This window comes from Marmota flaviventris, chromosome 7 (genome assembly GCF_047511675.1).
Source record: "Marmota flaviventris isolate mMarFla1 chromosome 7, mMarFla1.hap1, whole genome shotgun sequence".
NCBI classification, from domain to species: Eukaryota; Metazoa; Chordata; class Mammalia; order Rodentia; family Sciuridae; genus Marmota; species Marmota flaviventris.
Window position 1 is genome coordinate 20,599,558 of NC_092504.1, and position 17,313 is coordinate 20,616,870.

Genomic DNA, 17,313 nt, shown 5'->3' on the forward strand with positions numbered 1-17,313 from the left:
TAGTCCCAAGTAGTTTTCAAACTGTGCTCTATTTTATCCAAGGATTCTGAAAATTCTATTCACTTAAAAACATTTAATTTAAAAGTTATAGGAAGAAACAACAATCTTCTAAACGCATTAAGTACTAAACCTTTAGTACATAGTTCACTACTCTGCTTCTAAATTTAAACTTGTTGATGGATAGATCCCAGGAAAAAAAGCTCTATCTCTTGTTTAATCTCTCTTCATATGTTTGGGAGAGCCTATAAATATGCCATGGATGAGGAAGAATGTAATGCTGTGCTGGTTTTTAAAAAACATTTGGACTTGCACGTTTTCTCAAGGTACACTGTGCAAGTGAGGATCTTACTGCAGCAGGTTTGCTGTGCTTGGTGTTGGCCAGGGAAGGGACCCATGCATGAGCTTAGTGTAGTCCCTGGCATGGCATGCTGCTGTTACACGACAACTGGACCATGTAGCAGTAATACTATGTTATACATAGTGTTAGCAGTTGTAAGGGCTGGAAGCTCTTTGTCTGATTTTTATATTTGTGATAAATAATTTTTGTATCTATCTTTCAAACAAAAATTTCCAACTACTTCTCTTTAAATTTCCTGTATCAGTTTAATTTGGGACTGTGCTGAAGTTGCCAGGAAAGCTATTAGAAATGCTCATGTTTACCTTTGTGAATCAAAAATTTACTCTACACAAGCAACCAAAACAAAATACAAAAGTAAATTAGATATTGAAGCTATATCAGAATAAAGTTGTATCTTTTTAGTGTTAATTATGACATTAGCCATTGAGAAAAAAGCCTTCTTTGTTTTTATTGCATGATAATACCAATTTCATTGTATTTTACACAGTAGAATTCCTAATAATATTTAGATTTATTTGCAAAAAGAGTTATGCTTCTAAGTCATGTTCCAGAATGATTGTGCCTTATCGTGTTGTCCTCTTTGTCTTCACTGTCCTGCTTTTTTTTTTTTTTTTTTAATTCTTGGTGGTGCTGGGGATCAGTCCGAGAGCCTTGTGTATGGTAAGCACAGAACTGCAACCCCAGCCCACTGTCTTGCTTTTAAATCTTAAATATCTGAGGATTTTTACAATTAGCTTGGATGGTTAGTGAATTTGGTTTGCCTTTAGTATAACAAGAATATCTAGGAAGTCTAACAACCTTGAAATATCAAAAATGTTTAGAAAGGTAAACCACATTCTCTTTTCTCTTAAAATTCTTTGAATTGTGCTCTCTGATTCATTTCCAAATACAGGCTAGTAAAAGAAAGCTTATTTCCTTTTGAATAATGAGCAAGAATTTTACAGCTTTTAAAATATTTCCTGGGAACAACAGATTGGAAACCACTCTGTTTAGTTAAAAATAATTTTATGAAGTTCCTTGTTTGTTTTGGAAGGAAATTGGCTAAAAAGAATAGAATGTGGTTTGGTCAATGTAATTTTGTCAAACAACACTATCAGGATACCTAATACTTGGGATGCAAAAAGGAAGAAGACCTGGCTCTTGTCCTTGAATTTGTACTCTAGCCAGAAAGACAAATCCCTAAGCTGAACATTACATTGTAATCTGGTAAATACAATCACAGAGGAACACTGTTCTGTATTTGCTGGGAGAGTTGGCAAAGGAGGTGGTATTTGAGGGATGTCTTGGAAGCTAGTAGTTGTTTCCAGGTGGTGAGAAAGCCCTTCTATCTGATGGGACACAACAGAAACAAAATCTTGGAGCCCTTCAGGGACTTGGCAGTTGGGGGATCAGTGAATACAGTTCACTGCAACTAGAGAGTGGAGTGTGTGTGCTGGGGAAGTGTGAGAGGACAGGAGGTGAGGGTGTTGCTTTTGATGGAGCCACAGGAGGAGATGCATTTGTAGGGAGAAGCTGCGTCTGCATTGTGAAGGAAGGGCTCAACATGCCTGTTGAAAAATTTAAACTTCTTGTGTTATGGAGAACCACACCAGGACAGTCTTACATTTAGGAAGAAAACACTGGAGGATATATTGTGAAAGGGAGAAATTTGTTCTTTCATTTAATAAATATTTATTGAGTACTTCCTACATGAAAGTAACTATTCTAAGTACTTAACAACCGTAAAAGAGAAAAAGATGTCTGCTGTAGCTGAGTTTACCAATTTAATGTAACAAGGTGTATAATATGCCAATAAACATAATAAATCAATTAACCATACAGTATATTAGGAGGTAATAAATGCCAAGAAAGAAGAAAAATAGAATAAGGAGACTTGGAAATGCCAGGTGGGGTGTGGTTGCGGTTTAAGTAAAATGGCAAGAGGTCCAGTTCAGCAGCTGTAATAGTGGTCCAAATAAGAAGTGATGGGGACACAGACTAGAGGCTGGACTTTAAAATGTAGGTTAGAAATAGATTAGAAGACAAATTTCTTCTTTTTCTATTTTGAACCTTTTTATTGTAAAATAGAACTCCCCCCCCCCCCAGTTTAAAAAATCCTGCACAAGTGTATGACTCATTGTTTTAAGGTGAATGACAGTGAAACCACCTTGTAAAAAGAAGTGAAACTGTCAACCACACCAGAAGCCCCACCATTTGTCCATCCCAGTCACAAACCCTGCCCTCTTTGACAATCTAATGTTTATGCTAATCGCTTTTCTGCATTTCTTGATAGTTTTATTAGTTTAAATATATATGCCTGGGTTTAGCTTAGTCTTGTCAATTAAAGAAATTGTGATATGTCTTTTAAGTTTTTTAACTTATCAGTTTCTTCCCTTTTTTTTTTTTCCTTACAATTTATTATCTGAAGAACTGGACCATTTGACTTAGAGATTTCCACAGCTTGGATTTTTCTGATTTTAAATTCATTATGTTACTCAACATGTTCTTCTGTCTTTTTATATCTATATATATATATATATATCTTTTGTATATAAATGGACAACTGGACCCAAGGCTTCATCAGCCTTTGGCTTGGCTATAGGTAATAGAGTGTTCTTTCATTGAGAAGCATATACTACCTGGTTCTCTTTTACAATGTTAATAGCTGTTTCTGCTCAATGCCTAGAATTAGTAATTCATTGGTGTTGCAAAATTGTGAAATTCTAATTATATTATATCTATTTTAGTTATTAGCTGCAGTGCTTTTATAAAGAGACATTTCCCTTCATTTACTCTCTGCTTATCTAGTGGTATAGTTCCCATAAGAAAGACAGGTTAAATGCTTTGTTCTTTATTAACTGGTTTTCATGGCACCGAGTTAGTTCCCTGTCATCTACAGTTTTAGTTAATCTGTCAACATTTTCTTCTTTGTGTGACTTTTCAAGACAAAGGAGTGCTAATTGGTGAGTTTTAAAAATTAATAGCTGTTAGCTCCTACTTCTTCAAATCTCAGCTACTATATATTGGATTTGGCAAAAGCCCTCCCTATTTTAATTCCTGTTTTAAAATCGGCTCATCATGTGTTCTAGAGGATGTTTGTTAGCTATTTTGGGGTTCTCTTGCATTCACCCACATCAGCTATCCCATTGATGTTTCTGTCTGCTGCTGCTTGTACAGATGTTAATTCCATACAGGTCTTGTGACTGCGTTCGGTCCCAGCTGATTGAATTTTGAGTTTGTAGGGGATATCTTACAACTTAATTTTGTTGTAAATATTTTCCTTGGGGTTTTAGTTATCTAGTTGCTTGATCTGTTTTTTTCCTCCTCACTATGGAAATCAGGGAGATTAAAAAATGAAACCAAAATGAATGAACAAATAGAAACCCAACTCTCTGCTACCAGTGTCATCTTCCAAAAAAGGGGTCCAGTCTTTGAAGAATTAGGGTGGAATTGAGAATAACTTTGATATTTCTGACATGGAAGATCTGGTGGGTGATAATTTCATTGATGAAGTTTTAAAAATAGAAGAAAGGAGCAAAGTTGTAAATAGAAGACAAACTCAATTTTTGATTTCTTAGGTTTGGAATGCTTATGAAATACCCAAATGGGCTGCTTCTTGAATTTGACAGAGAGCGCTAAATGATGGAACATCAACACCTTGGGAGTAAACAAAGCCATTACAAGTCGGGAAATATATTATTTATGGTAAAAATTGCAGTATGAGAAACCAGTAGAATAGAAAGCATGAACTTGAAGATGAAAAACTGGTAGTTTTAATGTGGTTTTCATAAATATGCACAGTAAACACCTATTTACATTTAGTATTAATCCAAAGAGGAAGACATTGTATAAAAATAGATTTACATAGATACAACTTGTGTTTTTGGTCATTAGGTATAGGTGCTATATCTATCTGTTGGATATAATATTAAGTGAATGAATATATAAAATCTGATGTTTAGCATTCATAACTGCTAAACTTGTTTTTAAACTTCAAGTTTTTATATTTTGATTAGACTATAGTGTTCTGTCAAGGAATGTCTGTTTTAAGACTATGTAGGAAAGTCTTCTCTCTCTTATGAGTTATTCCAGATATTTCTGTACATCTCAAAGTGAACTTTTCAAATAATACTCACATTTGGACATTCCTTTTTTAAAAATTGCACTAGCATTATATATCAACCCCAATGATTCACTTTTGACCCCTGTCTTTTCTTCTTCTTTTTCAAAAAACTAGGCCAGCCTTCAGAGACCTGAAATTAAACTTGAATCACTAAAAGAAGACATTAAGGAATACTTTAAAGTATCAGGTTTGTATGTTTTTTCCTAATTCTTTAAGTGTCCCCATACTTCTAGTTACTCATTCAAAATTATAAAAACTATGCTGAATAGGTTTCTATCTAGTGATAATTAGATCAGCCATGGTGCAAGAATAAGGAACACTCTGTGCTTTATAATCACTATTAAATATGTTTATCATCTTGCAAAATGTCCTTAAGGTTGTAAGTATATTCTTAGTAAAGTACCTTGTCATTTTGCTTTTTACCTGGGGCTTTTTTCTTTCTACATTTTTTTCCTACCTCTTCTGTGCTTTCAAACAAAAAGAAAATCTTAATTTTTTTTTTTTTTTGTAGAACAAGAAAGTTTCTCTATAGAAACCCATGCATATGAAAAATGAGATATTAAGTGATGGTAACTCATAATAATCTGCATCTGTTGTCCAAGAACTTAGTGACTAGTTAATTGTAACTAGTTACTTGTGCCTGTCTGGGTCAGGTGCCAGACTGTTTCCTGCCTTCCCCTTGGCACATTTGTCATAGCAACATCCAAAGATTTTGGCCTTCAGCAAGCACCTTGATAGACGAAGAAGGAAATGTTTCTCACAACTTGAGAAAATGGCACAAAAGTTTAAATTTAAAAATATATCATGTTGATGACTTTGCTACTCAGTATTAGCTGAGGGTCATGGTAAAGGTGTAGTAAGTAATTTCTTAATACCATGTGTTACATAGCATTTAGCAGTTGACAAAGTTCTTTCACAAATGAATCTGATGCCAAAGATTTAGTGAGTTAAATTTTGTTATTTGTATGTTATTTAATGAACTTTATGTTAATATATTTTATTCTTTTTTTTATTCCTTAAAAACAGGTTGGGAGAAGAAACTTCAGAATGCTGTTTATAGTGAACTGAACGTGTGAGTTTTTCCCACCTATTTTGAAATACAGTTTTGTTAAGCTATATTTACTTTGTAAGTAACAAAAGTTGTGTTTAAAATGCTTACTTGCAAGTCTTGCTTCTTTGGGATATCAAAATATTTTTGTGATGTACTAAGGATACTGGTCCTGAAGTCTACCAAATATATAGTGCATTTTAGCCTAATTCATTATCTGTATGAAGTTATAAAAGTAACTGCAGATGACCAGGAATTATGTCATTTGTATTAAACCCAGATCAGTTTCTGAGTGTGTGGTTCATGCTGTTGTGAAAGTGTTTTACCTTTTACCTTTGTCAGTTTGTTATGAGAGGATTTCCTTTTACCCTTTATAACTCAGAGATCACTGATGTATTATTTCAAATGCAGTAAACATGCTTCTGAAGGAAAAAAACAAAACAAAAAAACCCCAAATATCGCTCTGTATGCTCATTGTATTATTATTTCTCATTCATATTTATATGGCATTTCAAGTAAGTTAATATAATTAAAAATTACTACAACCTTGCCTGGTAATTAATAATGAAGAGATTGGTTTTTGTTATCACCAAGAATTTTATATTAACAATTTGGTCTGGGGTTGTGGCTCAGTGGTAGAACCTCACACGTGCGAGACCCTGGGTTCGATCCTCAGCATCACATAAAAATAAATAAGTGAAATAAAGGTATTGTGTCCAACTACAACTAAAATATAAATATTTAAAAAAACCAATTCACTCATTCAGCATAATTAGGGAATATTTCTTCTAATATTTCAGATAACTGGAGCTTACTAACATTCTTTTTATAGTCATAATTTTAGATATTACACTTTTTTCTATCCTTACAAACTTACAAATATAAAAACAATTGCCCTTTTTCTTTGCAAAATTGGTGTCATCATTAAGAACGTAAGTTTTTTTTTGTTGTTGCTGTTGTTTGTTTTGGTACCAGGGATTGAACCCGAGGGCACTTTACCACTGAGCCACATCCCCAGCCCTTTTTTATACTTTATTTTGGGACAGGATCTCACTGAGTTGCTTAAGCCCTCACTGAGTTGCTTAGGCCCTTGCTGAGTTCCTGAGGCTGGCTTTGAACTTGTGATCCTCCAGTCTCAGCCTCCTGAGCCACTGGATACAGGTGTGCATCACTGGGCCTGGCAACATCAGTGTTTTCGTTTATCTAGATTTACCATCAGGGTCTGTTAAAACATGTACAACTATTTGCCATCACACAAAATACAAATCCAGAATGTTAGCTTTTGTAGTATTCAACATTCTATTATGAATAAATTATTTATTGAGTAACTGCCATGTGCCATGTGCCAGTACTGTGCTAGGCATTGGGGATGTAGAAAGTAAACACAATTCTGCCTTCATGGAGGTTATAGTCTTAGTTCTTATGCCTGTTGGTTTTGTTTTGTTTTGCACTTTTACTGCTATCACTTTATTTGTTTCTAATATTCTAACACTTCCACTTCTAACTTGCCCTCTCTAATCTATGATTAACTGGGAAATAATATTACACAGCTTAACCAGACTATTTCCAGTTTTTTTTTTTCCTTCTGAAATTAGAAGACACAGATGAAGGCCTGTGGACATATGCTTTAGATACACATTTTTTTCTAAATTAATATTTATTTTGCTTATTACTATCTTCCCCATTGGTTTTTGAATTCTTAAATAATATCAACTTAGGTGCTACCTATTAATTGAAGTTGACTGTGACTATACCTTTAGTGGTACTAATAATCAGAGGAATAGATATTTATCATGACAATAAGCTGCCTCTTGTGTATAATTCCAAACATTGGATAATATGAGGATGTTTTATTAATGATTGCTATTTTTGTGACAATATATTCCTGAAAGCAGTTTTGTGTGGCAGACAGCAGGGACTATCTTTTTTTTTTTACCTGATAGCAGGGACTATCTTTCATTCATTATCATATTTCCAACATTCTACATGATAGAACTTTAAATAAATATTTTTGTAATAACTTGTTGGGAATTTTAAAGGAGCTCAGTAGTACTACCTTTCTTCCTCATTTTGGTTCTGAACAAATAGAAAGTTAAAAGGAAACAAAATGGCAAATGGAAGATTGAAATTACACTTTATGACTGCTAAAGATTAGGTAGGAGAGCATAGCTTAGTGCAAGAGCAAAATGAGTGCCTCACCTAAACTCTAAAACTAAATAGACTTTATATTCCAGTCAAATACCAATGTATCACTGTGAGCATGTTCAGTTTATTCTTCCCAGATTTCAACATTGGATAAAGCATTTAAATTTATCTGTAGTATAGTGAGGACCTGGAGAGAGGCTGAGAGAGTTAGGGTGATGGAGTTCTTGTCACAGAGAAAGGCATATCCTAAGTGGGATGAAGTGTCTCCCCTAACATAAGTCAGGAGAATAAAGTGGACTTAGTATATTCTGTACCTTTTTTCATTAGCTGCAACCATTAGATGGAAAGTAAAAAGTAAAGTAGTAGTATTCATTAGGTAATACTAAATAATTGAAGCTAAACATGCATTCATGCCGAATAGGTGTGTGGAATACTTGGACTACACAGATAGGTTAGCTCTTTCCACTTCAGATTGTGTATTTTGGTTAATTATCTTTTCTGTTTATTTTAAGCAATTAGTTAAATATTTATTGACTAATCAGCGTTATAATAATGATAACTGACATTGCTGGCATGCTTATTTTGCACCGGGTGCTATGCTAAGCATTTTATATACATTGGCTTGTTAATGTAGTCTTTGTAACAAGTCTATGAAGTAGAATTTGTTATTATTACCATTTTACAGAAGAGAAAAAGGAGGCTTAGACCATATCTTAGTCTTTTTTGTGCTACTGTAACAGAATACTTGAGACTGGGTAATTTATAAGTAACAGAAATTTGTTGGCTTACAGTTCTGGGGCCTGGGAATTCCAATATCAAGGGTGGTAGCATCTGGTGAGAGCCTTCTTGCTGCATCATCACCTTATGGAAGGCACTTGGGCAAGAAAGGGCAAAAGGAAGCTAAACTCTTCCTTTTGTAAAGCCTGTGAGGGTGAAGACCTCATGGCCTAATCATTTCTCAGAGGAACTTTAATACTGTCACAAGGCAATTAAATTTCAACATGAATTTTGGAGAAAACAGACATCAAAACTTGAATAAAATCTTGGCTGAGGGATAACTCTTTCCTAGTATGCATTGGCCCTGGGTTTGATCCCCAGCAACATACAAAACCAAAACAAAACAAATGCCTTACTAGGTATGTATGTATGTGTGTAAATATATGAATGTGTCTAACATATACATATGTTATAACACAAATAGTCCACTGTTATAGCAGATAAATGTAAATGTCTACCATGCCTTAGAGAGGTATGAGTGTCAAGTAGCAAGGATCCTAAAATAGAAGCTGTTAGGATAATGGGTGCTTACACTAGACCACAAGGTTTTGAGTGAGTCTCTTCATGGCTTTCACTGAGAGAGTGCTTAAGCGGTGGACCTGGGTACCTCCAAAATTATGTGGTTCTCTTTTGCCCTCTTAGTTTTAAATGCCACCTTTTGTTTATTCTCTGAGGTAATGAGAATAATGAATGAGTAAGCTAGATAATTATTGCTTTTATGAAACTTATTTCCCCAGGGGCACACAGACTTTAAAGTGGTAATTAAGGTACAGTAAGTAAAAGAAGCACATAAGACAGGCACTTATCTAGACTTGGGGATTCCATGGTGGCTTGCCGCAGTCTGGCTGGGCACAAATCACGAGCCACTGAAGCAGGAACAAACTTTATTTCTGAACTCCCCCGAATGCCACGCATGCGGCCTTCCAGGAACCACCAACCGGAAATCCCTCCTCCAGCACTTCCTCAACCAATGCAAACTCTCCAGGAATCCCCACGAGAACTCCAAAGTAGCGGGCAGAGGTGGACAGTAAAGGTCTAATATACAATTGAATCAATTCAGCATCATCTTAATGGCCTCTCAACCAATACTATTGGCAAAATACCAGGGGCCATTCCGACTCTACTGTGGCTCTCAGCAGTGGCTAACCAAAGGAAACAGTGTTCAGACTGAGATCAGAATCACTGAGCTAGAATTAGTAGAGAGAAAAAGCATTTTTGGCAGAAGGGACTAGCACTCTAGAAGTACAGAGGTAAAAAGACGGTGGCACTTTATTTTTTTTTATTGGTTGTTCAAAACATTATAAAGCTATTGACATATCATATTTCATACATTAGATTCAAATTGGTTATGAACTCCCAATTTTACCCCAAATACAGATTGCAGAATCACATCGGTTACACATCCACATTTTTACATAATGCCCTATTAGTAACTGTTGTATTCTGCTACCTTTCCTATCCTCTACTATCCCCCCTCCCTCCCCTCCCATCTTCTCTCTCTACCCCATCCACTGTAATTCATTTCTCTCCTTGTTTATTTTCCCATTCCCCTCACAACCTCTTATATGTAATTTTGTATAACAATGAGGGACTCCCTCCATTACCATGCAATTTCCCTTTTCTCTCCCTTTCCATCCCACCTCATGTATCTGTTTAATGTTAATCCTTTCTTCCTGCTCTTCCTCCCTGCTCTGTTCTTAGTTGCTCTCATTATATCCAAGAAGACATTTGGTATTTGTTTTTTAGGGATTGGCTCGCTTCACTAAGCATAATCTGCTCTAGTGCCATCCATTTCCCTGCAAATTCTATGATTTTGTCATTTTTTAGTGCTGCGTAATACTCCATGGTGTATAAATGCCACATTTTTTTTATCCATTCATCTATTAAAGGGCATCTGGGTTGGTTCCACAGTCTAGCAATTGTGAATTGTGCTGCTATGAACATCGATGTAGCAGTATCCCTGTAGTACGCTCTTTTAAGGTCTTCAGGGAATAGTCCAAGAAGGGCAATAGCTGGGTCAAATGGTGGTTCCATTCCTAGCTTTCCCAGGAATCTCCATACTGCTTTCCAGACTGGCCGCACCAGTTTGCAGTCCCACCAGCAATGTACAAGAGTACCCTTTTCCCCACATCCTCTCCAGCACTTGTTGTTGTTTGACTTCATAATGGCTGCCAATCTTACTGGAGTGAGATGGTATCTTAGGGTGGTTTTGATTTGCATTTCTCTGACTGCTAGAGATGGTGAGCATTTTTTTCATGTACTTGTTGATTGATTGTATGTCCTCCTCTGAGAAGTGTCTGTTCAGGTCTTTGGCCCATTTGTTGATTGGGTTATTTGTTTTCTTATTGTTTAATTTTTTGAGTTCTTTGTATACTCTGGATATTAGGGCTCTATCTGAAGTGTGAGGAGTAAAAATTTGTTCCCATGATGTAGGCTCCCTATTTACCTCTTTTATTGTTTCTCTTGCTGAGAGAAAACTTTTCAGTTTAAGTAAGTCCCATTTGTTGATTCTTGTTATCAACTTTTGTGCTATGGGTGTCCTATTAAGGAATTTGGAGCCCGACCTTACAATATGTAGATCGGCGCCAACGGTGGCACTTTAGAAGAACAAAAAAAAGTTTGTATGGCTGGATGGTAGAAGGTGAAGGGGTCTGGAAGAATCTAATATGTAGGCAGGGATGTGCTTAATTAAGACTTTGTAGACTGGATCCTACGAGGATTTGGGTCCTATGTTAAAATTTTTAGTGACAAAGATCACATTTGTATTTTACTCATTCAACAATATATTAGTTATCTAGTTATGTGCCAGACATTATATCTGACATTGGAAATACATTTGTTCATGAATAAAGAAAACATCATGCTGATTAACAGTCAAGCAAATTGGCAAGTAGATTGCCAGTAGTCTGGAAGCAGAGAAAACTGGTTAGGAACTTGCTAGATGAGGGCAAGGAAGGTATCATTGTTGCCTAAAATAAGTTCCTGTCAGTTGGTAGGGAAATATGAGGAGTATTGAGGGGGACAAGAAGCAGGAATCAAGGGTGTGATTACCTAACAAGAGTGTGTTACCTAACAACTCTTTTCTCTTCAAATTACTAAATGTAAACTCTATGAGGGCAAAATTTTAGAGTGTTTTATTCACATTTCTATCTCTTTTACCTTGAACACTTAGCTCTTTAAGTATTTCTAAATATGAAACACTTTCTGGTTGCCTCTTGTTACTTGTATTTTGGGATAAATTTCTTTGATTATTAAATAACTTTTAAAATCTTCAGTAAAAGCTCTCAATTTTCAATCCTAAATTTTAAATCTTTTTAAATTTAGATATAATTAAACACATGCCTCTTTATTACACAATGTGAGATAGTTTTAGATTATCTTGTATGTAAGATAAGCGCTACTAAGGTATCTAGAGACTCAGGGTTTTTTTTTTTTGGCAGGGGTTTCCCCAGAGGCCTTCACTTCTATCTCATTGCTCAGCTTTTATTTTCTCATGGCACTTACTACTACCTGATATTATGTATTTGTTTTCATAATTATTGACTGTCTTTTTTCCTTAGAATGTCAGAGGGGTGTTTCAATTACTAACATACACTCAGTACTTAGAATGGCTCAAGTATTTATTTATTTTTAATTTTTAAATTTATATATGACAGTGGAATGCATTACAATTCTTGTTACTCATATAGAGCACAATTTTTCATATCTCTGGTTGTATACAAAGTATATTTACACTAATTCATGTCTTCATACATGTACCTTGGATAATAATGACCATCACATTCCACTATCATTTCTAATCGCCTGCCCCCTCCCTTCCCCTCCAACCCCTCTGCCCTATCCAGAGTTCATCTATTCTCCCATACTCACCCTCCCTACCCCAGTGTGAATCAGCCTCCTAATATCAGAGAAAACATTTGGCATTTGGCTTTTTGGGATTGGCTAACTTCACTTAGCATTATCTTTTCGAACTCCATCCATTTACCTGCAAATGCCATGATTTTATTCTCTTTTATTGCTGAGTAATATTCCATTGTGTATATATGTCACATTTTTTTATCCATTCATCTATTGAAGGGCTTCTAGGTTGGTTCCACAGTTTAGCTATTGTGAATTGTGCTGCTATAAACATTGATGTGGCTGTGTCCCTGAAGTATGTTGTTTTTAAGTCCTTTGGGTATAGACTGAGGAGAGGGATAGCTAGATCAAATGGTAGTTCCATATCCAATTTTCAAAAAAATCTCCATACTGCTTTCTGCATTGGCTGCACCAATTTGCAGTCCCACCAGCAGTGTATGAGTATACCTTTTCCCCCACATCCTCGCCAACATCAAGTATTTATTGATTAAGTAAATATATTTTCTTTGAAAACTATATATTTTGAATGGAAAATGTAATGCTGCTTGGAAAATAGAGTTCATAATGCCATAAAATTTTCAAATTTTGTTCAATTTGTGAATTTATGTAATATATATATATATATATATATATATATATATATATATATAAAACATGATTAGTATCATAAGAAGTATTTATATTACCATTTCAGTTTTTTAAAAATATATATCATTTAGACAAAGAAATTGGGAGAAATGAAATGATTTGATGTATTGATAAGTTAATGCATTTTTAACCTTAAAATTCCTCTTAATATTATAATATTTATGTGCTAAAATAGACATTTTCATGTGAGTATTTATAGAGATTAGCTCAGTTTATGAATTCAGACTATCAAGCAATTTAACTTCTAAAATGATTAAAATTTTTTCATTACTAGAGCGAGAAGAATTAAAGTTTTATTAGATTTTTGCACCCCATATAAGCACATAGAACAAATATTCTCTTTCATTTATAACATAGACTACAGAGGTAAATAACTTCTTATCAAGAGAATTAATTATCAAGAGTTCTTTATAATATTTAGCTGTTTCTTTTTGCTTGTAGGTTTCCTTTACCTAGTCATCCTGCTGCACCTCCTGAACATCTCAAAGAACCTTTGGTATACATGAGGAAAGCTCAGGTTGGCTATTGTTCATTTTAATTTTATTTCTTCATGCTGAGTTATGTAATTCAGAGTAAAGTTCTCATTGATATCAGGAGTACATGTTATTCATTATATGAAAGACTGGGTAGAACCACTAAAGTGGTGTCCCTAGTGCGTGCATACTCTTTCTTTTTATTTTCAGTAACCAAGGATTATACCTATTTAACTCTAGTAATCCTGAAAAAAAACTGAATAGAAGAGGGGAAAGTGTACTATACTGGCCATTTAAAATGTAATAAAATGATCATGTGACAATCTAGTTGTCATGTCTTATGATACTAAAAACATTAAATATGAATGAATCACATTTCCCAACTCTCTTATCTGTCCTTCACTGGGTTCACCTCCAACCTGGTTCACCTCTGAGCTGCCTTCTACATGCTAGGTAGGGCTCTCTGACAGCCATTGCTGAGGTGCTCCCTCTTAAAATATCAAGCTTTAAAGTAGTGTTATTGACACTGTATTTGAAATATGTTTGTTCTCACATACTAATGGATTGGCAATGACTAAGATCACTTTAAAAGAATAAAATAATTTAAATGGAAAAGCTATTAAAATCTGTTAGGATAGAAACTCAATAAATAAGCTTTATCACATTTCCCCCCAATTCTCTTATCTGTCCTTCACTGGGACAGCGTGGTCCTCCTCCTCCCTTTGGCAGAGTACTGTTCCTGAGCCTTCTTCTCCATGCTTGGTAGGGCTCTCTGGTAGCCATTGCTGAAGTGATCTATGGGCATCACAGAGTCGGACTTCACTCTCTAGAATAGCCTTGGAATTAGATTTTTAAAAGTTTTTATTATGAAAAATTTCAAATATACTCTAAAGAAACACCCACAAATGTATCACACAGCTTCAATAATTATCATCATGATTTTGCTGCTCTTAAAAATTTTTTGCTTCTTTGAGTTACCATGTTCCACAATAGTAGATGATAGGTACATTTTTATTTTTCAACTTTTATTTTTATTTAAAAATCCTGAAAATTAGATGGTGAAAGAAGGCAATATAAACAAAAAATGTGGAGATATTTGAGGAAATATATATATTTCTTTCTCAAGGTAGTATCTCTTAGGGTGAGATAATATTTACTTACTTATTTGTCATAAAACATAATAGTTAAATAATACACGTGTAAAAGAATTGTGTGGTCTTTGTTGCAGGGATTTAAACTCAATAAACTAAAACTATGAAAGTTGGGTCTAAATATTTTTTGGAATTTTCTAAAAGATATGAAGAAAGTATCAGTTTTAATATATCAAGTATAAGAAACAAAGGTTGGTTTTCTATCATGACTGAAGGAAGAGAAAGTGAGTCCATTCTGAAAATAATGAGTTCATTCTTAAAGTATATCATCGTTTCTGATAAAAATCCATGTGAACGATAAAGGAATGTATCTTCTTTTCAGATTTACCCACTAGATTGGGGATTAACAAACTGTAGACTATGGTTCAAATTCAGCTTTCCTCCTATTTTTATAGTCCTGGAAAGCTAGGAATTTTAAAAACATTTTTAAAGGTTGAAAAATCAAAATCAAAATAATACAAAAAAAATCTACCCTGCACAACCAACAGAGTGGCCACAATTAAAGACTGACAAGACAAATATTGATAGGGCTATGAAGTAACCTGAATTCTTACACTTTGTTGATGGGCATGTAAAACTCCCATGGTACTGCTTTAGAAAAAGTTTGAGAATTTATTGTGAAAATAAACACATGTGACTTTTATGAGACAGACATTTCTCTTCCTAGTTATTTACCCAAAGTAAAGGAAAGCAAGTGTCCACAAAAAGACTTGTTGAAGAACTTCCATAGAAGCTTTATTCATATGAGTTTCAAATTGGAAATGGCCCAGCTGTTCATCAGTTGGAAGAATAAATAACAAATTATATCCTTCAATTAATTGGCTATGATTGAAGAATAAATAGAAATAAACTGTTGATAGACCAATGTATCAGTAATGTATCAATGAATATCAATAATGTATTGATTCAATAAATTTGAAAACATTATTTTGGGTAAAAGAAAGTTTTACTTAAAAATATATACTTTTTTCCATTGAAATGAGGTTCTAAAATGGGGAAAAATAATCATGGTGGAAACAGAACAATTATTGCCTCTGAGAGTTTGAGGGTGGAGATTTATTGGAAGAAATACAGAGGAATTTTCTGTGAGTGACAGACATGTTCAATGTCTTGGTAATGGTTTAGGTTGTACATGTGTTATGTATTTGCTAGACCTCATGGAAAGGCATACTTATATGTGGCATTTTGTTTTATGCAAATTTTACCTCAAGAGAAACAAAAATGAGCCAAAAATATTGAACTGTAGTTAATGATGCATGTTGAAGTATTAGGGGAAGAGTATAATAATGTCTGCAACTTACTTAGAAATGCAAGCAAAAATAAGATGAAATGTTAGGTGCAAAGAGAAATGGATAGATATTAGAAACATGAGAAAGTATTAATTGTAAAATGTTGATGGTAGAATTTAGGTCTTCTGTACATGGATGTTCACTGAAATGTTATTTTCACCTTTTATGTATATTTGGAAAGTTTTATAATAAGTTGTAAGGGGGAGAAATAATAAGTAAATTAATTTAAAAAGAATGGTGCAGGAAAATTTTAGGAATTAATACATTTTGTTGGAAAATAGTTATATTCATTCATTTGCAATTGTCTATAGTTGCGTTTACAGTATGGCAGAGTTAAGTAGTTCTAATCATGACCTTGAGCCTGCAAAGTCTAAAATATTTACTGTTTGCCTTTTTATAGAAGGTCTGCCAACCCCTGCACTAAATTATTCATTAAATAATAAATATTCATTAAAAAGCAGTGACTGTGCTTTTTGCACTCAGCATCTAGCATAGTGCCTAGACCACAGAACACTCTCAAAAATGTTTGTTGAATTTATTCTTTAACCATGGTCATATGATTTTTATTATTGATGCTTGATCACCTGGCTGAGGTAGTATTTTGTGAGTTTTCTCCACTGCAATATCCGTACCCCCTACCTGTATTCTTTGGATGAAAGTCACTGTGTATAATCCGTATGGTCATATGAATTAATCTCTTCTTCCAGTTAGTGTATGCCTATCTTCCTGTGTTTGTTCTCCATGGGACATCCAGTTCTTTAGTTTCTTGTTCCCTTGGGCAGTTCTCTTCTCAATGAAAACTATTTAGTCTGGACTTCACGATGCCATTCATTCCATCATGTTCTCTCTTGCACTTCATAACCTCTTACTCTACTTTGTTTGCTGTTCTAGTCCTCAGACTAAGGCCACTTCTGTTGTCTTCTTTTCTCCCAAACTATTGACTACTTTAGGGGAAAATCACATAATTATGTGTTAATCGTTAGTCTAAATTCATGTTTTTTTTTTAACTTTCAGTGGATTCTTCATGCTGCCTGCTAATGCTTTTTCATTCTTTATTTAATATCTGCTTTATATTTAGATTTTCTAAAACCTTCCCATACCTGGGTGGCTCCCATTTCTATCACTGTCTCACTCATTTTTAGCATTTGCCATTTACTTTATTAAGAATATTCAGGAGCTGGAGTTGTGGCTCAGTGGTAGAGCACTTGCCTGGCATGTGTGAGGCCCTGGGTTCGATCCTCAGCACTGAATATAAACAAACAAATAAATAAATAAAATTTAAAAATCCATTTACAACTAAAAATTTTTTTTAAAAAGAATATTCGGGTTGTTTTATTCAAGTCTCCACAGCTTCCCTCTTTTTTACTGCCACATCTCTTTTTGCTCCATTCCTCTGAAATGAACTATCTGCTTAAATGTGAGATTAAGCTCAACATTTCTAAAACTGAGCTTATTCTGTTCTTA

General features: G+C 34.4%; 1 protein-coding gene across 2 annotated transcripts in view; it reads left to right on the forward strand.

Annotated features, from left to right (window-relative positions):
• Tbc1d19 (TBC1 domain family member 19) overlaps positions 1-17,313 on the forward strand; it is a 130,623-nt gene that overhangs the window by 18,806 nt on the left and 94,504 nt on the right. The window contains exons 1-4 of one of the 2 annotated variants that reach the window (XM_071614204.1): positions 3,943-4,042; positions 4,575-4,647; positions 5,487-5,532; positions 13,378-13,453. In XM_071614204.1, coding sequence (XP_071470305.1) covers positions 3,977-4,042; positions 4,575-4,647; positions 5,487-5,532; positions 13,378-13,453 — 261 coding nt within the window. In that variant the 5' untranslated portion in view covers positions 3,943-3,976. Of the gene's footprint in view, positions 1-3,942; positions 4,043-4,574; positions 4,648-5,486; positions 5,533-13,377; positions 13,454-17,313 lie in introns of those variants that run through there. The other variant, XM_027936598.2, reaches the window with a different exon arrangement.